Genomic DNA, 23,318 nt, shown 5'->3' on the forward strand with positions numbered 1-23,318 from the left:
CATTAGTGTAAGATAATATATGTTTTTGCACCAGCTGCACCTCACGTCTAATTTATTGCAACAACTATTTATGAATGGTATTGGCATCAACCTTCCTAATATTTGTCCTTATGACATTTCAGTCTGTTTGCATTCACTGCGGTGACACATTGCGATAAAATGTAATGCAGTGTAATCACTATGCAACGCAGCCAGAAATGTAATGCAGCATGACGTGGCCAAACTTCCACCATGAGCTCTTTCCAAACTAAGCAGTCAGTTTACCCAAAACCCGTCACATGACTGAGAGCAACAACGTTGTAATTAATGTGTTGCATCTCAGTATGTTTTGTTAAGGCTCTCCCAGAGTGGCGTCCCTCCAGGTATTGAGGGGAGGGAGAAAAGGGCTTAAATTACCTCTGAATACACGTGCTTTCACATAAATGCAGTGTTGCTGTGTCAACGTAGCCCATCACACATCCTCACGTTCTTTGCCAGCTCTCGCAACATCTCTGCAATTGAGACAGAAAGAGACACAGAGAGCAGGGGGATGGAAGTGGAGGAGGCGGGGGGTGGTGCTCAAAGCTTCTCTAGGCCCTGAGGCAACACACTAGCAAGCTCCTCTCTCCTAAAACAGCAGAAACACTGCGTGTATCTCCTATGCATTAATTAATCATCGAACCCAGCACTAAGCTTCTCTCTGTAATCTTTCTTGCTGATTGGGGACTTGGATTTCTGTTTGACCATATAATTTACTTTGGATGTTAACTGTCAAGAAATGTGGGCACACTTCCATAATTAGCATGCAACTGAGCTTTTCACCTGTGAGTTATGCTGAATACAAAACTCAAGGTTTGCTGAACAGCGAGACAATTTTATATTTACACCCAAAACATTGTGATTAGGATTCTTCTCCACTGCTGCCAAAAGTGATGAGCTGATAGCATTTCAGTGTCACTCTCAAGGACACACAGATGTTGTTACCTCGGCTGCTGCACAAGGAATCTGTGTACTCACGTCCATAGCGAAGCTCAGTCTGTCTAATATTTTATCTCTTATGAATCGTTTGCATGGAGCTAATCCAGGAAATGAAAAGATCCACAGCCTTCACTGTGACAATACCTGGTATTTTGACAACCAGTCTCTGGTCAGAGTAAACTAACTCATCATGTGCGAGATTGGCTGCCTTTCAAACCTGTAACTGTTGTTTGTGATGAACAGATGAGTCTGTTTGTGTGTGTGTGAGTGTGTCCTGTATGAAGGGCAAACTCAGGAAGCAGTCTGCTGCACACTCAAGCATCCCCATTAGCCCATTGGTATTGATTATTGCTGCCGCTGTCATCAAGCCTTTTGGCTGTTATTGAGCACACACACACACACACAAACAGAGCAGCTGCAACTTTGCTTTCTGGTAATTTTCTCCTTCTATTATTCTCAGACTGATACTGGATGTCAAAGGCGCACTCTCAACTGACACCAAAAGAGCGCTTTAAGAAATAAGCGAACCTCCTAATAAATTGAAGGTGTGAGGGTGAGTCACTCACTCGGCACAGCTGTTTGCATTTCTACACTTGTGAGGACATTCACTGACACACTGGATTCTCCTGCTCTTAGTCTTACAGATTCCAGTAATAGTCAGTATTTTTCTTATTGATACAAATCAAATAGAAAGACCACAAAGAAGAAATGAATTGAATCTGATAGCATGGGCTGTGCATACTGCTTTTTATTCCTCCATTGTTGTCCAAAGTCATCTGTAAGCTAAATTGTTACACTGTGTGACATGTTTCTGCATTTCCACGAACATGGGCCTTGCAGTTTATTTTTGAATCAGTCCCACGTACACAGTCTTGGGACCATAATGTTCTCTAGAGCAGCAAATCTGCAGCTGAAAATAGTCCCCAACAAAGAAATTATTCACTTCTGTTTGAGTAATTTTGGCGAAAATCAAGTAGGGGATTTAAAAATGGTAGTATACATTCGTGACCCATTTTTATAGATTTATGTCTTATAGTGGGAGCAAATTGGCTTTGAGCTGAGAGCCACAGAGTTTGACTAAGCTGTTGTTTTTGCCCTTTTTAAGCCTTTTGTTGACAATAACAAAAATACGCAATATCACCAGACTCTTAAACCATCTGCGTCCACACTTTGTTCATATCCCAACCTTTAGCTTATGCTCAACCTAAATCCAACGATCACCCCAAAACAAACTTTAAATCCCCCAACAACAAAGGAAAGTTAAAAAGATGCATTAATAAAATTAACAACCGATTAAATTACTATACAGTTTTCTCCAAGCTTAGTCAAGTGTTGTAACATTTTCCAGTTCATCATTTTGGTTTTCCACCCCTCAAGCACTGATTGGATTGATTTCACCAATAGTTGTTTTCAACAGCCATCCTAGCTGGTAGGTGGTTAACATGGTGGAACATATAGTAGCTAAAGAGCTAAATGTTGCACTAAGGAAATAGTCAAGCCATTAGTTAAAGTTAAAACCACACCTTCCACAACACTTATTGTTTCTAAATGTCCAGCAGACTTGTAAATAGGCAACACTTTAGTTACAAATTTGCAATGCCAGTTGTACAAGTTGATAAAATGCATTGTGTGTGTTTTATTCATAGTTGTTTTTTGGATCCAAAATGGCAAAATAAAGCCAAAACAAACAATCACAAGTAAAAAAAAAAAAGGTTCAATCTCAGATTAGTCTCTACAAACACAGAGGAGCTCATGGACCCGACCTGTTTCCTCTTTTGGTTCTGTCTTCGCAGTTTTTCTGAACACATAGACTCAACGTCTCTGGCAACTCCTAATCTAATGCAGCGGCACTTGGCCCATAAGTAGCACTTAAATTAATATCATGATGCTTCCGGTGGAGATAAAATAGCTTCAGTCAGCCTTCCCTACTGGCAAAACTTCGGCCTGACCTCCCTGCAGCTTAGCAGGGCAGCAGTTGTTCTTGGCAGCAGTCTCCATGCGACGACGATTCCATTACAGTGCAGGCAGTTTTCTATTTGTCTCACCCTCCATGTGTGTAATGGAAGCAGCAGTGATCAGTTAGTGTGCTGTGAGTTGTGTTTGTGTGCAACTCTATGTGTGGTTTGAGGCATTTTGAAGCTTCTCTGCAAAAATGTCAGGGTCATCCTTTGATGGCTGACCTTACTTAGACGTATCCGAGGCCTCGGTTTGCTCTGACTTGAAACACAAAGCTGGCTCCATTCATGCTGAGTGCGTGTGCGCCTATGTGTGTGTGTTGTGTGTGTGTGTGTGTGTGTGTGTGTGTGTGTGTGTTTTCACGCCTGATGCGGACTAAAAGCCTGTTCTGCTGGGGCCACGGAAAAACTGTTCCTCTGATTCAATAACCACAGAGAGCAGAGCTGGAGGGGCAACAAGAGGCTAGGGGACATCATGGTCTGCTTCACACAGGTTTTCTGACTCGGGGTTGAACAAAGAGGCCTATCAATTCTGAAATGTGCACTTACAAGCTTGATTTCACCTTTGCGTCTTTTTCCCCTTTAAGTCTCAAAGCTTTCCTCACTTGCCTTCCTGCAAGCGGCATCCCTGAAGTGATACCTAATCCCTCATGTGTCACAACTCAAATTCAATTTGGAGGAAATTGCCTTAAAGTCCTTCTGCAGTCACTACGTGGCATTGCTGATAGTGGCATGCTAATGGTGCAGGTCGAGAGATAATGAATGAGCTTTTAGCGGTGCATGAGGTATCCCTATGTCTTGCATCTTGTAGAATTTCATCAAAATTGTTATTGTGTCTGTGAAATTGCAGTGTTGCTTTGATTTTCCGTGCGCTGTCGTCTGAATATCAGTCCAGTTGCGTCTTTGCATTTTGGTTTATGAGCAGCAACACTTAGCCTGTGCGCTCCTCCCTCTGACTCTTGCTTTTGTTCCCACTCATCAGCTCTAATGTGACGGTGCTGGCAAATTGTGATGTGCAGGAATAATGACATCTGAGCCTTAGCTTCTGGTGTGTAATTGAAACACTGGGAAGCTTTCACACTGCCTCCACCCCTCCAGTGCCAGCTGTGCCACTGATACAAGAGCAGTGCCTCCCTCAGACATCTCTCACGCTGCTGGCAGGTGGCAAGCAGATAAATTCTGTTATTTGTTCCTAGTTTGCTCTAGCAAAGCTGCAGCAGTCACCTGTGATTCCGTTTCTCACCTTGTCTCACACGTGCAACATGTGTTTGTGATTGACAGCATTGTAAAAGCTCACTTTGGCAAGTTTTACATTATGTGATGCTCTGTTTTTCTGCTGTTTTTGGGTCACAGAAATACTTGGTTTGAACAAATGTTGCATATTTCTTGCCAAGGACATTGACCGTTTATGCCCTGAACTCTTAAGTTGTTGCTGCCATGCCTGTCAAGCTTTTTGCTCTCACTTGTCACACATACAGTTTACAGTTACACTAGGTCCAGAAGTAGACCAAAACAGCTTCTCCTACTCTGGTCTGTCATAACAGATTTTGCTGGCTGAAAACACACGTATTGTTATTAGCTCTAACTAGCTAAGCTCCATGAGTGGTTTGAAAAATCTGTTGCCGACTAACTTTAAAACAAGAACCCTGAAAAAAAGTCTTAAATCTGGATCTGATAGCTACATACACAATATACTGAAAGACAAAGGCTAAAGCTGCATGTAGCAGCCAAAAAATCAGCATCCTCACCAAATGATGATCTGTGCAGAAGAATGGAAATAAAGCACAGAAAAGACTTAAGAGTGGTATGAATCTAGTTAGGATCAGACTATTATTTCATTCTACCATACCTCTGCTTTGATGCGCACCTTGGAAGAAAGCTTTAGTCTAATCTCTGTAGGGCAGAGGTTAGATGAATACTTTATTGTTCGTTGTTGAGGGTTGTTCTCAAACAGCATGTTTCGATTTTAATGTTACAAGAAAACTGTTACTCACACAAAATCATTGTGTGTACTCTCAAGGTCTAGCAAACATGTTGAGAAGCTTTTTTTCCTCCCCCTTAAAACATTTACAGAGCTGAAACGCATGCGTCATTTATGTCAATGTTTACTCGCCCGCAGTCCTTTTCCAATTTGCCTTCAAGGGTGCATGGCTATGTACCTTGTTGTGCTACTGCTACCTGTGTGGCCTCTGTGCACAAGAAAAATTGATGGCAATGCTAAAATGCAACATTCACGCACAGCATTTTCCACAGCACCATGACCAAGAGGGTGCACCAAATTTCAGAGTTTTTTCCGACTTAATATGCAGCTGTGGCCCTTAGTAACAGCAAAGACCTTCTCACAGCAAGTCCCAAATGTGTGTCCTGACAGTTTGACTTAAGGATATCTTGGTCTTGACATAGCTGCCCAAATTAAGAAAAACTCATACTGAAGAGGCATTGAAGGTCGTCTGCAAAATACCCAAGACGAGGCCATAAAGTGCAATAAGATGCTCGTATTTCATTTAAAAAGACATGCTTGTTTTATTCAGCTAACAGACTGACCTGCCACAATGTCATTTTAAAGAATTTCACTAAGACAATCAGCAGACAAATCAGAAGACCTGCAAGTGTTAAGGCCAATTATGCATCATTATTGAAATCAGCGCATGATTCCAAAACATTTGACACCTTATAGTGAAAATTTAAGATGTGGATGTTAACAAAGTAAGTCCTATGCTACCATTCTGGATAGTAGCAGGCGGTGACTGAATGTCATCTGAATTATTGGGTTGTTGTGTTGGAAAATGTTTCCGTTTGCTAAAGCAGCTCTCCGTGTGTGTTGTCAGGGTGCGGCTAGAGGCCTTCTCCGACAACAGCGGGAAGCTGCAGATCTCGCTGCAGGAGATCATAGAATGGCTGACAGCCAAGGACGAGGAGCTGTCGGAGCAGCTGCCCATAGGAGGCGACGTGGGGGCCGTTCAGCACCAGAGAGAGTTCCACCAGGTAATGTGTATGTTAATACAATTGCAGTGCAAATACTGATGTGATACCATTTTTATTGTGCCCAAAGGGAAATGCATTTCTACAGTAGGTGCACAGCTTATCCTGCACTGAGTCAATACAGTCTACACAGGACATCCATATGAGAGCATATATGCGGCAGGCTGTGTATAGATTTAACAGGCATACAAACATGACTGTCATAAGTGAATACAGTAGAGTATCATTTTAGTATTGTGTGTGGCAGAGAGGACACGACTCCTGCTACATTACAAAGCACCCTTCTCAACTTTAAAGCCCGATATCCATGTGGGAACAATGTGAAAAATGGATTGAGGGAGTGCCCAGGGTCGTGTGCTGTGATCTGTGCAATGTGTGTGAAGGCCGGGAGGGTGGGGAGGCCGATGATTTGAAGGCAGTGTTTGTAAAGGAGGTGATTTTTTTTCTGCCTGGTGACACAGTCAGGAAACACTTGGAGCGGTGGAGTTATTCTGGGTTTAATTCTTTAGCTGAGCAGTAACCGAAGGCGAAGAACAGAATAGTGTGCTTTGAGTGTGCAGATAACAAAGAGTCTTTTCTGGCAGCCTTAGTCGATATCACAGATTTTGATCAAAGCTCAGTCTATTGTCCAGTCTGAATGAATACTAGATAGGTGAAACTTCTCTCCAAGTTCAGCTGTCATTGATACCAGTGATGGATGAAGGGCTCTGCAGTGTGTGCTGGGTTTGTAAAAGAAGAGATCAAGCTCACAGTTCAAACACATCTCTGCTGGAACTTGGTGGTTTATTGAATGGATAAAGAAACTGATTTTATAGACAGTGAAGTTGAGAAAAAAAAGGTTTGCTTTAAGTGTATAGTTGGCTTATTGTTCCATCAAGACTAGAGCTGAGACAGTATGGTTTGAAAATAGACTAAAAAGTTGGTGTGGAGGTGGCATTGTGGAAAGACTGCTATGACTCTTAAAAATAAAACAGACACTGTGCTGATTCACTGGTAAATTTTGATCTGTTGCAACAGGGAGAAAGACAGAATTGTTCAGCATGTTTCCAAGAGAGAAAAACAAGAGTGACAGTATATTTATAGCATGACAGTTAATACAAAACACATCTCATTGTTCCAAATCACTCAAATTCAACAAGTCTACCTTAAGAATTCTTCTTAACCACGTTAGAAACTTCAAGTCTACATTCCATATGGTGACAAAAGCAGCTGAAACTCTTTCCTCATACAGTCTCTATTATTGACCTTATATAACACACTCATCTGCACGATGCTGGAAACAGTTTTGTTTCTCTGAAAATGAGCAAACACGTCAGTAATTGATTATGAATAGATGATTAATATATGAATAAATGATAACCCATGAGCTTACAGCAGAGTTCATTTTTAAATTGGAGTATAGGCTCAGGAAGAACCCATTAAAACTTTGGTGTGGATCCTAATCATTTTATTTACAACTATGATGTGAAGCATTGGCCTCGGCAGAGGACTGTGCTCTTCCAGTGCTCTTCTAGTTAATATATATAAAAAAAACAAACAATGAGTTATTTTATGATAAAGCATTCTCTTTCCTGTTGCTGTAATTAAACATTAACATAGTTTTGGTGACTCATCTTTATGTACAGATTGGATTAGATGAAATTTTGTATATACCCAACATACATTTTTCACTTTGAAATACAGACAAGTGACAAATTAAAGGGAAAAAAAGATAAATTACCAGCACTTGCACTTTAATGGAGGGATGAATACCATTAGTTAGTGCTTTGATGATCGTCATGGGGAGCACTGTGAAAGATATTAGCCCAAAATCTTCAATATTTGTTCAATTTGGGTGATATCTGGTATGATTTATATCATTTTCATGAAGGCATTGACTTCCTGTAAGAGACTCCTCCGATCAGTACAGAAATGTTCAAAGACCGGATAAAGGTGATCACTTGAAACAACTTCATACTGATTTGCAGTGAATCTTTACTCTAAAGAGACAAGTAGACTCAAGCTATGACAGCAAAATGGCTGTCAACATAAGAGCCACCAGATTCCCTCGAAGATTCAGGTTTTTCCATTAATTTGTCATCCATTTACAGGGTAAAATACGGTATGAAGTAAAGACACTCCAACTATTACTTTAAGGGAATTAGAAGTATGTATTTTTTTGTTTGAATGGACTGAACCAGGGCCAAAACTAACAATTTATTAGGCTGAAAAAATAATCTGAGGCTATGCGATCACATGTCTTTCTTTGTCAGGTCAGTAGTTGAAATATCAGATATTTTGGCAAGAAAAAGTGCCTATATGAAAGCTGGAACCTGTAAATGTTTGGCATTTGTACTTGAAAATGGACTTAAAAAAATCATGCTAGACTTATTGGTTAGTTGGCTAATTGTTAGGGCTCTAGATTTAACAATAAAGCATCAAAGCATTCTAATTTTATAACTGAACTCAATGGTTGTGTGTTCTGCCGTCTAGACTTTGGATCTCCAGTGACATTTTATTTTTTTTGGCCTTTTAGAACCAGACATGTTGACATACTTAATCACAGCTACGACCTGGAGGGATTAGTTGTAGCAGGACAAAGGGCTGCACACACACACACACACACACACACACACACACACACACACACACACACACACACACACACACACACACACACACACACACACACACACACAGATGTAGCACCACAGTTTCAAGTGACTCTGGCAAATAAGCACTTTGATTAACACTGAGCCACTCGAGGATTTGCCGTTTCACCTCAGTTTTCATCCTTTTCGTGAGCGGAGTGCAACACTTAACTGTGATGTGCGTGCTCAATAAAGGCCACAAACAAGCTTTACCAGCTGCTGACAGTAACAACGTCTCCTCGTCTCTGATAATTCGTGGATGGTTCAGTGATTTGAAGTGGCCTTTAAATCTTTTCAAAGGCCCGTGTGGAAAGAAAATCAGACATAAGCTCACAAATGCCTTATTAATCAGCTGCACAAATCACAGTTTGCTTGTTAGCCCAATAAATACACCCCCCCTCATATTGAGGACAAAGAAATCTGGACCATAGTTTGACTTAAATTACTGGTTGTCACTGATTGTGCAGGACACAGCCAGGCGCTTGAGTGACAGGCGTTATAATTCCATTGCAAATGCATTTGAGATGCTGTCCGTTCGTTTTATTCATCAGGATCTCAGACAGGCTCCTTAGAAGACTATACATTGATGTGTTTGTTTCGTTTTACCTTCCTACACATCTTCTCAGGTCAGTGTTGGTGCATCAGGTCCTGCTTGACGGATTTTTTTTGTTCAGTCGCACATTATATAATAGGACAACTCAGACCTTTTTACAGGATGTATTTCACCTCATCTGGCAGAGAACAGCTGCTGTAGTTGGGCAGCGACGACCATCTACAGACAAGGTTTTCAGCCTTCACACTCTGAGATTATAATAATATAAAAGACTTTATCGATCCCCTGAAGGGAAATTAGAAATGATGCAGATTGCCGCCCAAGAAATCAGCAAGAGTTAGTACTGATGTAGTAAATATGTTCATTTAATAAGTGATCCAATTTTTCTCTTGTTAGATATAAATTGAATGTAGCCAGTGTTGTCGACTGACAGCTAGTCAGAAGCAAGTTGGACAGACTCTTTACTGGTATGCATTGCGCAGAGATGAATTCTCTGCAGGCCTGACACATCTCAAATGAGAGCTTTCTTACACAGAAGTAAAAGAAACATCTGCAAACAGCTGCATGTAAGACCAAGCCTTAACTTTTATCCCTCGCAGTGGCTGAGATCTCATCAGTCATGTCCTCTCCAGTGTCTTATCCAACTTCTCCACTATGCTGATGTATTAGAGTTATCATATAATAAATAATAAAGAAGGAATGTGAAAAGAAAATCAATTGTAAGCTCTTAAGATATAATTTATTTATATGTTAGTCAGCTGTTAGTCATCTGTTTGTAATCAGTGTTTACTCATTTTCAGAGAAAGAAATGAGAGTTTCTGATGTGGTTAGGAAAGGCTCCAGGTCCTTTTAGGGAGATACTGTTTCATCTCTAGTCGGCTTTTTGTGTTTGGAGAGCAGGACTCACAATTTCTTACATTAATGGAAAACAAAAGATTTTACACTTTTTGAAAAGTACAGTATTTTCTTTTCTGGCACGCTTGCTACCAGATTTTCAGACTTTTTTTTTTTTTTTTACAGCTCAGTTTTTCCATGACAATACGGACACAGTGGAAAGAGGTGCTTTTGTGTAATTGTGCTTCTCTTTGAGCCTCTTTCTAGATTGAAGTTGGTTTGGTTTATGATAGAAGGCTATCCAAGTCAGATCACACTAAAAAATCCACGGTTCAGACAAATGTAGAGAAGTGTCAATCAAGCACAATCTTAAGACCTGCTCAGATTACCATTAAAGACTGCAATTTTTTTAAAATTATGAATTCAGTTAGATTTACACAAATCTATTCAAGAGCACACATTCATTTCACATATTTTAAATAGTCTGTCCTCACATGCTGCCTAGAAGTAAAATAAAGCACATTTTCTTCTCCTGATTTGAACTCGCAGATGCGCTGATGCTCACGGGGTTCCTCCTGCTTCATTCCTGTTCGTGCCACCCAGAAACAGTGAACATAGTGCTTACTGATGTTTTTGGCTGTTCCCCTTGCATTGCACAGATCTCTGACTGATACACAAATGTATTGCTCATGGATTGAAGACACAGTCTGCCTAAATCCCAACATGCCAGATGCACATGTTAAATGCAAATCACGGTGTTGCTGCTCTTACCGAGTTTGTCAGTGTAATAAGCTTGTCATTTGAAAGCCTGGTCTGTCGTCATAGTGCGGTCGATTTGTCACTGAACTGTGTCGCTGTGAACCAACAAGGTTTTAATTGTGTTGCTGAGCTGACAGTGAGATCATCCAATATGTAGCAGCTGGTTAAAGATTTAGAAATGTGTAATGTTTTTGCAGTTTTTACAAAACATAGTCGTGTATAGACTGTGTCAGATGATTTGGACAGAAATAGGAGCAGATAAGCACAAAAACCCAGCTGATTCCTCATAATGTTTGACCAAATAGCCAGGAATTTTACACACAAGCACAATCAGTCATAATATGTCAAAAGTACCTGCATAGGTGGACCGTAGTAAGTGGGACCATTGTTGTCACCCTGACCATATACACATCCAATTTCCAAGCTCTTTTATACCAGACTTCCTCGATTTAGCAAGGCAGTAATAAGGCCCAAAAGTCTCAATATTATGTCTCTATTGTAGGGATCAAAAGAAAATAAATGGCTTTCCTGTGTGTAATGATGTCCACTGGTGGGCCAACCACAAGAATCCCAGGATGTCTTGAAGGGAGGAAAGTCTCTCCGCTGAAATCTTTTTAATTGACATGTTATATAGCCCTGTGAGCACTGTGTTGAGGGAGCCTCGTAAACTTGGTACACACAGGAATGGCCCAGTAGGCAGGTGTGTGTGTGTGTGTCTGTGTGTATGTGTGTGTGTGTGTGTGTGTGTGTGTATATGTGTGTATGCGCCTGTCTGTTTTACTGTTAAATAGTAATTGGTCTGCGCTTATATAGTGCTCTTCTACCTTAGCAGTACTCAAACTGCTTCACAATGTCTCTCATTTGCCTGTTAACACACACTCACATGCACGCATGCACACACAAATACATTCATAAACCAACGGCAGTGCAGCTGCCATGCAAAGTGCTCGAGTGCCATCAGGAGCAGCTTCATGTCCAATGTCTTGCCAAGGGACACTTGGGCCTGTGGAGCGGCCAGAGATCGAAATGCCGTCCCTACGATTAGTGGACAACCCACTGCACCACCTGAGCCACAGTTAAGAGTCGAAAAGATTGCTGGCCTGTTCAAAAATATCTCCAGACAACATGCAGAATCTGGTGTGGTTGTGGCATCGTACATCACAGTGGAGAAAATGCTTTTAATTATGATTTTTGAAGTAAAACAAATGTTTATCTTGTGTGATATCTAAATCAAGAACCAATAAAAATTCAGATTTATGTTCTAAAGTGTACTTTAAGATGTGTGTGAGGGGTAGAAGCATTTAAATGAATACTCTATGGATTCTTTCTTCTGTGTGACAGCATGCATTTGGAGAATTGTTACTTGGGATCCTTGAGATATTCTTTAATTTCCCAGTAAATCACCTTAGTTGTGAGAGATGCATCTTGCGACCGAGAACTGGTGTTGCATTGCAGACACACACACACACACACACACACACACACACACACACACACACACACACACACACACACACACACACACACACACACACACACACACACATACACACACACACACACACTTGTAATTGGTTCTGTAACTACAGCAGAGTTTCCCATTTTACCCTCTTTCCAATTTTCTGTGCTGTCAGTTTGTGCAGTGTGTCTGAAAGGCGACTTGCATTGACAGTGAGAGGTTCAAGGCTCCTGCTTGGTCCACTTTAAATCCCACCTCAACTGTTGCGCTGCGAAATCACCCTCCCAATTAACAACGACTAAAAAAGTAATTTGCCTTTTCTGCTTCTCCATTTTCTTGTCTGACCCCTCCCTCTTTTCCCATCTACCCTGTCTGCTTTTTGTGCTTTAACTTCCTCTTTCCACAACTATCCCTTTAATGCTGATGGCTACTCAATGATGCACAATCCAAATTCACAGCAGTCTCTTTTGACCACCTTCACATGCCTCCTCTCCTCTCCTCTCCTCTCCTCTCCTCTCCTCTCCTCTCCTCTCCTCTCCTCTCCTCTCCTCTCCTCTCCTCTCCTCTCCTCTCCTCTCCTCTCCTCTCCTCTCCTCTCCTCTCCTCTCCTCTCCTCTCCTCTCCTCTCCTCTCCTCTCCTCTCCTCTCCTCTCCTCTCCTCTCCTCTCCTCTCCTCTCCTCTCCTCTCCTCTCCTCTCCTCTCCTCTCCTCTCCTCTCCTCTCCTCTCCAATGTCCCATTTTCAGTGCAGCACGCCTTTATAATCTGCGATCCCTTTGCTTCCTGAATGTCTGGTCGCTCTAAAACTTTCCCGACAAAGCAGAGAGGGAAATTGCATCCCAGTTTTCTATAGAGAATTAAAGCGTTTTAAGAAATGTGAATTATTGATCTTGAGTGGATTTATTCTGATGTCGTTGTGTGAGCATAGCTCTCGCTTTACTACATTACTGTCTGTGTGTGTGTGTGTGTGTCTGTGAGCATCTGCATGAACCGTGGTTTAGAAGCATGTTTAGTGTGTGTACATTTGCCGTGGTAATAGAGGGGTAAAATAGGTTTTTAAGTGTATTTTTGTGTGTGTTTGGGTGTTGGGATGAGTGAGTACTCCAGTGTCTGCTTTGTCAGATACACACTGAGAGGGAGCATCCAAAGAGGGGAGTAAAAAGGAAGCCATCAACATGTTTAGACCAAGTCAATGAAGTCATTTCCTCCTCTTGACTTTTTTTTTTTTTTTTTTTACTCCATGCATAATGTATCTTAATCTGATCTGATGGCTTCGCTCTTAATGTTCCTTCAACCAAAGACGAAGCCTGTGAGTGTGAAATTTAGCTGGAATTAAAGTCTTAACATGACAGCTGGCTCAGGGAATCCGTGGCTCAGCTCCTCTTTGGGCAGCAAAGCAGCTAAAGAGAGGATGGAGAGAATAGAGAAGATGAAAACAGGGTGGAAGGAAGGAAGGAAGGAAGCGAGGATGTGAGGGTGAGGAGGGAATCTGTGATTAGAGAAACAGTGAGCTAGAAGCATGAAGAAGACGGACATGAGGTTTTCTTCATGACCGTTGCACTGGGCATCTTATCTCATACCACCGCTGCCCATCCTGCTACACTTTTGTATGTTTGCTGGTGTTTCATCTGGGGCTTTCTGTTTCACTCTGCTCAGCGGATGTTATCAGGACTGCTGGGCTCTGGTCCTGGAGTTTTACAGGCACTGAAACAGTCACTGCAGTGGTTCACAATGCCACTAATTCCAACTAGAAGTGTAGATTTTTTAGCTGAAATTGTAATCTCTTTATACCGTAAGAGGATTGAGAACGCTGGCTTCACCTAAATAAATTACTTTGAAGAGCGGGAATATCCCTGGCATTAATTCTCACACCTGCAGTGTGTTTTATACAGAACAAAGATTAGTACAGGAGAATGGAGAAGGTTGACGTAGTGGCTTTCTTCAAGGCCCCAGGGAGGCTCTGGGTTTCTGCTCAGTATATATCTGTGTGTGTCTTTCTTACACACTGAGCTCCTCTTCTGTAATTTGCATAGGGAGTCCTGTTGAATGTGAACCAGTGGAGCTGGGCTCTCCAGCTAATTGGCTCTTGTGTGCTTGGAAGCCAGATGACCAGTTCTCCCACTGGATTTGGTCTCCTGTTGTGCCCTGGGCTCTAAGCATAAGCATTCATATTTTCCTGCTAGTAGATCGCTACTTGTGCGTGTGTGCGTGTGTGCGTGTGTGCGTGCGTGCGTGCGTGCGTGCGTGCGTGCGTGCGTGCGTGCGTGTGAAGTGATTGCTATATGTAACCATTTGCATTTAGGTCGGGCAATTTTATGTGTGTGCCACTTTCTGTTTCTTCAATATGTTTGCTAAAGTTAACTCAACTGAACTTGTCCCAGAGTTGTTTTCATATAGATAAACTTTGACTAATTTGACCTAACTCATCATCAGTTTTCAGGAATGTTTACTTCATGCTGCACAAAATAGTTTAGTTGACTATTTCAAACAGGACTGATCTGAAATTAACTGTGGGTAAAGGAAGATGGTTTCCTCTTTGCTGCTGTCTGAAGCGATCGGTCCCAGATTGGATCGGCAGGAAGGATGCTCCTCAGGGACGCTCTGTTGTGATGTTTTAAAGATAAACCATGAATTACTGACACCGACCATAAGCTGTGACTCTGGCAGTAGGTAGGGTTGTCAGTGACAATATGTTTTTATCTTACTAATGGTGGGATTAAATGTTTGATCCCCAGCCTGACCCTGTAGACAGCCCTGGAGGAAGTGTTTTAGCTTTAAATTTTTATATATAGATCTTTAAAAATTTAGCTAGTGTCATGGAAGAATCTGTCAATGGGCCAGGAGTCTTCAAGTCTTCCATAAGACTTTTGTGTACTTACGAACAGCAAATATTTTCTATAATCAGACTCAATAAGTACCTAAACCACATGGTAAAACCAAAACTCAAAGTCAGGCAAAGTGAGGTGCAGATCTTAGATTCCACCAAAATACAGCAAACAAAGGGTAATTTATGATTGCTGACACTGAATCTGAATTGAATATTCACATCCTTTATACCCTTTAGGGTCTCAGTATTGGCGTTATTTAAACATTTTTTAATCATTAACATTGTGTACATAAGTTTTCTGCAGACATGTTGTTGTCTTAACACTGTTCCACATTTCTGAGAAAAAGTTATATATATCCAGCAGGTCAGTTCCCCACGTCTTCACCATGTCCCATGGATGTAAATATTAATTTTGACCTTGATCATGAGGCTAATTTTGCAGATCCACTGTAAATTTTAGACAGCATGTCCTAAAAAATTACACAACTTTAACTAACACAATGGCACAACACACCAACTGGCTAACTTCCATTAGACTAATTTAAGAGCTGAATTAGGATTTGCCTAACAAACCAGATCAATCTTAATAACATCATTTAGCCACAACATTAAAACCACAGACAGGTGAAATGAATTACACTGATCATCTCATTACAATGTATTGCTAGGAAACCTTGGCGTCTGACTTGCGTCAGATATATGCCTCTGCTTTTCCTTTATTCTCCTATCTTTCTATCGCTGTATCTCAACTTACGACATAAAACCTGTTGCCCATAATCCACATTCTGCTGGTGAGTTTAGGCAATTCTTGATTTTTAAAACTGTAAATATCACATCACCATATTTTATTTAACAGGTATTTTCACTCAGGTGAACTGCTAATATGCCAATACAGGATGGTGATAGTAGAAGTCAAAGACAAACTCTACTGTTTGTTTTTGTTTACAGCCTGGATATGTTGAAAAAAATGTGCCAGTTAAGTCGAGTCAGGTTTATTTTAGGTCAAAAGTACCAATTTGCTGGAGAGTTTTTAAGTGTCTACGGCATATGCCACCTCAAATTGGAAAGAGTAAAGTTCAGTAAGTCAATACAGACATTATTCGAAAGGATAGAACAAAAAATGAGTACATTTCTGCACAATAGCACTTAAATGTCAAATGATTCAAAATTGTATCACCTCACCATTATTAAATAACTTCTAAGTTGCGCTGTGGGAAGTCTGCTCTTATGTGAAAAAATACAGGCCCCACAGTAGGAACCTTTATTACTGACATTTAAATATTTTATTTTTCATCTTTGTATGCCCACCTATATTTTTAAAGACAGACTCAATCCTCCTCAGCATGGACGATATCAGGTTCATGCGGTTGTGTTGCTTTTCCTTTCTCTTCTGTTCTGTTGGATTTAAAGCAGGAAACATACTTGTCGAGGTCATGGCTGTCACTTTTCTATTCCTTAGAAACTCTAGTGTGATTTTGGCAGTGTGCTGGAATATTCCAGAATGACAACAAGGTCTTCTGCCAAGCTTCTGCAGACTGCGAGTTATTTTGTCTGCCAGTATTCTGGAAGATCATCAGGCATTCATGGTACCATCTATAAATGTCATCTCCCCAGCACCTTTACTCTCATGCAGCTTCATATCATCACACTCCCACCTCCGTGCTTCACGGTCAGGACTATACATTCACTGTAGTTGTCCTGACCAGGTTCATGTAAAATACCCTCAACCCAGTCTGAGTCGAACAAATTTATCTTGGTCTCATATAATCAAAGAATATGCTCCCAATATTTCATCAGTCTTATTTTCATGTCTTTTAACAAAGTTTAATGTTGCAGTTTAGTGTTTAAAAGCAGGATTTGTTTTTCCTGGATGCTGTCTCCAGAGGTTCATGCTAGGCTCTGTCCCTCACTCTGTCTGAGCTGTAACAGAAGCAATTTCCACTGATAACCCCTGTGCCAAGTCTGAAGCACTTGCTTGTCTGTTTTTCAGGACAGGAAAGTGCTTCAGACATTTTAGGATGACAGCCACTGCGGCTCTGAATCGTAGTGCTGTTGTTCATTCTATAGCCCCTGATTCCTGCTGCAGCTGTGTTTAGACAGATTATTTTGCTAGCCAGGAATCTTCCTGTATCCTTTTCCATGTTTGTGAAATCGCATAATCAGATTATTAAATTCGTCTGCCAATTGTTTCCATGTGGAACCACGATGCAGGCATGCAGACTGACATAGGCATAGGCAACGTATTTGTTTTTGATTACTGATAGGAAGACATACTCATTAACTTGGAAATAATGCGGTCGTTAAAAGGTGATGCAATTTGAAACTATCTGACATTTAAGTGATTTTGCTCAGGGATGTACACTTGCTTCTGTTGTATAATGTATGTGTAGATACAGTATGTAGTCACAAGTATATAGAATAATGTAGTGTGTACTGTAAGGTTTGATGATGATGATGATGATGATGATGGTGATGGTCACATCTCAGTGGGTTTTTGGTTCTTTTTGGTTGTATTATGAATATATTCTTCTGTAAGGTCAGTTTCCTAAGTAACATTAAAAGTTGATGAGAGCCACTTCAATGCACAGAGACTACAGTCTAGATACTGTTTCCATTACTGATTAACATGTAGATTATTTTATCAATGATCTGAAACAGGGTTTAGTCTCAATGTTTGATAGTGAAATATGATTATCATAATCTCCCAGAGTCCAGGGACTGTACTATAAAGCAGCTGATGGAGTGGAAAACCAAAAGATGTTTAATTTACAGCAATATGGTGCATTAATAAAACTGCAAAGCCTCCATTTGAGATGCTAGAACCAGGCAGCTAATGACTGCCTTTTTAATGAAATATTAAACATTATTTGATAATGAAAAACAGTGTTTATGAATTTATTTTTTCACTGGAATGCACCATTATCATTAGTCTGTGTTTGGCTGAGGTTGTCTCATTTGTGGAGTGGTTCCGTCCAGCCTACATGACTCATCCTTCTGTACATCCTTTCCAGGGGACCAGCACTTGAGTTTCAAATGAGCTTATATTTTTAATTCTCCCCTCTCTGTCTCCCTGCAGGCATTCATGGAGGATGTCAAGTCTCGCGGGCCGTTTATCTACTCCGTCTTGGAGTCTGCCCAGGCCTTTCTGGCTCAGCACCCCTTCCAGGAGCCAGAGGAGACCCTGACTGATGGAAAAGGTCTGCTCCCTCCATACTCTGTGCCAACTGTTGCGCCAGCCAAAATGTCATATTCACAAACCCCCTCAACTGATCCACATAGTTCATTTGGTAGGACCCATGCAGGTGAAATCTTCCATTAGTAGTTATTAGCAGTGATCCATCCTCTGGTCTCACACTGAGTTTAGGGAAAGTGTCCGGGTCGGGACCAATTAGCTCCAGTTCACCAGCCCTCCAGTACCATCTGCTCAGATCAATAATACAACATGCTCATGTGTTTCTCCACCGTCACGTCCTCATCGTAATGTTTGGCTCTCGCCTCTGGATGCTCACCAGGGGAATAACTGTAGCAAACTACCATGCTGTGTTCTCCAACTTGTTTTGCTTCCCTCCTCTCTCCTTTTCCGTTTCTTTTCATTGAGTTTTAAACCATCCTTCTCAAATCATTGCTCTTCTGTCTGACTTCTAACCCCTGCCCTTCTCTCCACTCTGTTATTTCCCTGTCTGCTCTTTTTTTTTGCTTTCACTTGCACCTTTGCACCTTTATGCTTTTACCCCTGCATGGCCCTATCTAACCTCTTCCACCTTCTGCAGAGGTGTCTCCTCGCCGGCGGATCTTGAATGTGAGCCGCTCTGTATGGAAGCAGGCGAACGTGGCCAGTGACCTGTGGGAAAAGCTGACAGCTCGCTGTGTGGACCGCCACAGGTCAGGCACTTTCTTTTAAAGCATCGTATAGATCTTATTCAGTGGTGTGGTTCCTGCAGGTAAATTTACTCAGGTACTTTGCTATTCAACTGCTAATTTGAGGTACCTGTACTTTAGTTTTTCCACAGCATGCAACTTTCTACTTCTGGTCTGCTACATTTCAAGGGAAAATCCACTACATTTATCTGACAGCTTGTCACATTTCAGATATCTGGTTGTTAGAAGTTCCACCAAAGATACATTTCCCCTCTGAACTTACTGTCGTTTCAATAATTGATTGAGGTCCCTCGGGGATAAAACAGAGATTAAAGCCTTCAAACTTGTACAGCAAAACTTTCTTTTTCCTTTTCTTTTTTTAAAATTTCTTTCTAACCCCACTAATCATCTCATAAATCCACAAATTTATCTCGTGACCCTTTGAAGGAGTTCCATCTTTATCCGATACAGCAGTAAAAAGCTGCTTATACTTTGATGCATCTGTATTAACAATTTAATATGATCAAGTATGATAAAAAGTCACTCACATGGACCATTTTCTCTGTAAAGACTACATCTTGCTGATCATACTCTCTTGCTTAATGTAAGTAGGATGTTGAAGGAATGGGTTAATATTTGTCCTTTACATTCAGTAAAGTACTTGGCTACCTCGTCCTCCTCTGGGTTACTGCACTCTTTCTTATCATTGGCCCTTGTTGTAAACTGCAAAAGTGCAAGGAGATTTTCGAGGTTATTGTGAATGGAGCAAAATTTTAAACAGCAATGATAATATAAAATATATACTCAAGGTCAGTACTAGTGGGATATATTCAGACAGATTTTCGTTCGGAATAACGGCCCTTTTGTCCTCTAAAACACCTTGGAACTCCAGTTTTGGTGATTAATTTTTTATTGGAGTTTCTAATTCTATAATTCACTTGTATAATTCACTATACTATTCACTGCTGTCCTATGACAGCAGTGAATTAGGCAAATTTTACAGCCCATGCAGTCAAAAAATCACTCCAAAATCCACTACTTAAATTCATACAAGAGAAAACAAACTGGCTATTTTCAGTCCAGTCATGAGGAATTTGTTAATTCTTCAATATAAGTGATATAGCAGCATGTCAAATGCTGAAAGACTGTCGATTCTGTATGTTTATTGTTTGTTTGTTTCTTTTGTTGCTGTTGGTAAATGCCATTGGCAGTCAGTTTATAGCTCATTAGGCTGTGTGTAACAGGAGAGAAAAGCAAGGAGAGAATTCTGTTCCTATATATTTGATAAAATATGGAATCATTAGACATATATTAATGATTATTTTTAAAGAAGACCATACAGCACCTAAATGCATGTGACTTTCAGAGCTATGCAGGTTGAGAGTGTTTTTTCTTTCCGTGAATGGGTGTGCTGATTCAGCAGGGTTATGCAGCAATATGTTGCACAAAATACAATTACCATAACCTGATTACAAAATGTGGCAACTATAATCCATTACAGAAGCAATTAGGAAAACACATTTATCAACTTTTGGATCCTGAAAGTTCAGAGCTCACTAACTTGTTTTCTGCGAAAAAGGCATTTAGAACTGATGGAATGAAATGTGCAATTATGCACACAGCCCTACTAAAATGACAGTCTGTAAATTTGGATAAATGGCGTGTTTGACTGCATGCTCTGTGGATTTTGATTGATTTTTCTTTTTTTTAAGCTCTAACTCAAATCGGTTCCAAATTTTAATGAATCAGGTACTTAAGTGTAATGAACTGCATTTTCAACACAACCCCTCAGACACATGGAGAGGACACTGGAGCGTCTTCTTCAGATCCAAGCAGCGATGGAGGAGCTGGCGGGGGCCCTGGAGCAGGCGGAGGGGGTGAGGGACGCCTGGGAGCCTGTTGGAGACCTCTTCATCGACTCTCTGCAGGACCACATAGACGCTACCAAGGTAGACCCACACACAGCAAACCGCACTGCAGCACAAATTCTCTTCTCTCTGGTTTTATTTCTTTCACACACACACATGCGCACACACACACTCACTTGTACATGCAGACACATTATCATAAACCCTGATATAAATTGATTTTACCTGTAGAGTGACTTAATTGTCTCCTCTGAGATAATCGCCTCCAGCTATCCCTGAAAAAAACACACATTATGACACTGACACGTCGTAAACAAACATCAAAACAGTGACATCCAGGGTTTTTTTTTTTTAAATAATAATAAAAAAAACACAGCCATGATATGTTAGTCATGATTAAGTGAGAGATCCGTTTCAGACTGTGTTGCTATAAAATGTTTATTTTGGTTTGCTGTGTACATATCTCTATCAGAGTGACTGTGATCTAACAGAGGATGACAAGGACATGACACTTCAAAATGACACTGCTAGATGACAGGGGTTACAATCTTCGGTTGAATAGATGTTGTTATACAAATGGCAGGTCATTGGTTTAGTCATTATGGAGTGCCGAGCTGCTGCTGCTGCTGCTGCCGCCTGTAATTGTGTGGCGCTATTCATTAGAAGCGAGGGCACTTCACAATAATCATGTCAGTGTTTGGACTCCTGTCACAGCCAGCACATGTTCAGCTCAGTCTTTAGGGTAGGCCCGTCAGCTGACCTCATCTGTACTCCCTCACAACTTGGATTTACACGCACATGTATGCACATTCAAAAGAAGACACGTGAATAAACGTAGGACACCATTAGAAAGCCACATTCGGCACTAGGAGCTGCTACAAAGGTTTATTCTCGCCATGAATTATAAATGCATGATTGTGTATATATAAATTGTCAGAAAATTGTAAAGGAAAAAAAGAGCCTGTAATTGCTTCCCAAAATCCCAAGAGGACATCTAGAAATGTGTTGTTCTGACTAATCAAGTCTAAACACATGATTGCTATGACATGTAACTGAGAAAGAAGCAGCACAGTGATTAGCGCTGTCGCCTCACAGCAGGACGCGGGTTTCCTCTGGGTGCATGAGCGTGCATAATTATTTGTTTCTTTGTGTTGACGCATTATTACAGATAGACTCATAGCTCCCTCTAAGTCTCCATAGGATAAAGCTGACAGAGCTAAACCTGTTTTTTGAAAAACAAAAATACTTAAACAATTATAAATTATTGAAATATGTTATTTTTCTCTTTACTGACTTTTAGTTTCTCATACGGTATGCATTGACACGCAGACCAGACACCCAGACTCCTATAATAACAGTTTTGATTTCCATTTCTGTTAGTCCTTTATGCTACCTGCTGGTGTCTGAACACAGGAACCATATTTTGACTAATCAGGGATTCATGCCCTGCATCAACAGAAGTCTGTGTGGATTCTCAGTCTTCCAGGTCTCAGTAATTCTGGGAGCTTCACTAAAAAGCAACTGGACTAATAGAGCAGGCTGTCCACTAATCGCAAGGTTGGTGGTTTGATCCCCTGCCTCTCCACGTGTCGAAATGTCCTTGGGCAAAGCACTGAACTTGAATTTGCTCCCAGTGGCAGGCAGGCAGCTTGCATGGCAGCTCTGTGGACCTTGCTGAGTGAATGTGTGTGTGAAGGAGTGAATAGGAAACACTGCAAAGCGCTTTCAGTACCACTAAGGTAGAAAGGCATTATATAAGTGCAGACCATTTACCATTTACCATCTTTTAGAGCCCAGAATAGAAGTTCAGTTGCTTTTTATCGAAGCTCTTAGGATCATCATTAGAAGCCACTTGGTCAGTTTCACATCTTTCCAGTGTGAAGAAGAGCCTTCTCAGGGTTATAAATAGCTCCAGCTACAGTGGATCATCCATCATGGAGAACATGAAAACTTAATTTGATTTTAGTAACATTTGTATTTGAGCACTGTTTTAATGTGCTGGAGAAATGACTCCATTAGAAAGATATGCAGAGACGTAACTCCCAAAAGACATGCGACTGCCGGCTGTTGCTGGGTTCAGTTTGTTGGACTTCACAGCTTTTTTCTACTGACTGCTTCTTGTAACATTCACTTCCAATCCTTTATTTTTAAAATCTTTTTGTGTCTGTACTCTGTACTGTCAGATAAAGACACCAATAATTGTAGAAAAAAACATGATGAAACTGTAGTTGTTAGAATCATGTCTTCTTTATTTTTGGTGTCTTTATTTACATAGAAGTTGATTTAAGATTAGATGTAGCACTGTGAAGTTTGTGAAAGTCTATGGCAACAGTTTACACACAATATAAAAATTATAAACCAAGTACAAGCCCTGACACCGACATCAGTAAATGGACAAACACATGCAAACATAAACTGCCCACACACTCTGTCATCCTGTAGTTATACATTCCCTGGTTTCCCTCATTATTCACACAGATAATCCTCTATGAACACAGACTGCTGCTAGTTCAATATCATTATGCATTCCTTCTCTTTGATTGTAGGAATGGTAAGACATGGCTGCTGCCAAACCGTTTCTGAAGCATTTGAAAGCTGCAAGTATTTTAATTAGAGAGGAGTTGGTCCAGATGGAAT

The 23,318-nt window shown here is 40.8% G+C and overlaps 1 protein-coding gene across 9 annotated transcripts in view; it reads left to right on the forward strand.

Moving 5' to 3' along the window:
* drp2 (dystrophin related protein 2) overlaps positions 1-23,318 on the forward strand; it is a 182,836-nt gene that overhangs the window by 117,715 nt on the left and 41,803 nt on the right. For 8 of the 9 annotated variants that reach the window (XM_055016642.1, XM_055016641.1, XM_035949728.2 and 5 more), the window contains 4 exons: positions 5,741-5,897; positions 18,032-18,152; positions 18,726-18,837; positions 20,606-20,762. In XM_055016642.1, coding sequence (XP_054872617.1) covers positions 5,741-5,897; positions 18,032-18,152; positions 18,726-18,837; positions 20,606-20,762 — 547 coding nt within the window. Of the gene's footprint in view, positions 1-1,417; positions 1,511-5,740; positions 5,898-18,031; positions 18,153-18,725; positions 18,838-20,605; positions 20,763-23,318 lie in introns of all 9 variants that reach the window. The other variant, XM_055016644.1, reaches the window with a different exon arrangement.

Source organism: Amphiprion ocellaris, chromosome 13 (assembly GCF_022539595.1).
Source record: "Amphiprion ocellaris isolate individual 3 ecotype Okinawa chromosome 13, ASM2253959v1, whole genome shotgun sequence".
Taxonomy (NCBI): Eukaryota; Metazoa; Chordata; class Actinopteri; family Pomacentridae; genus Amphiprion; species Amphiprion ocellaris.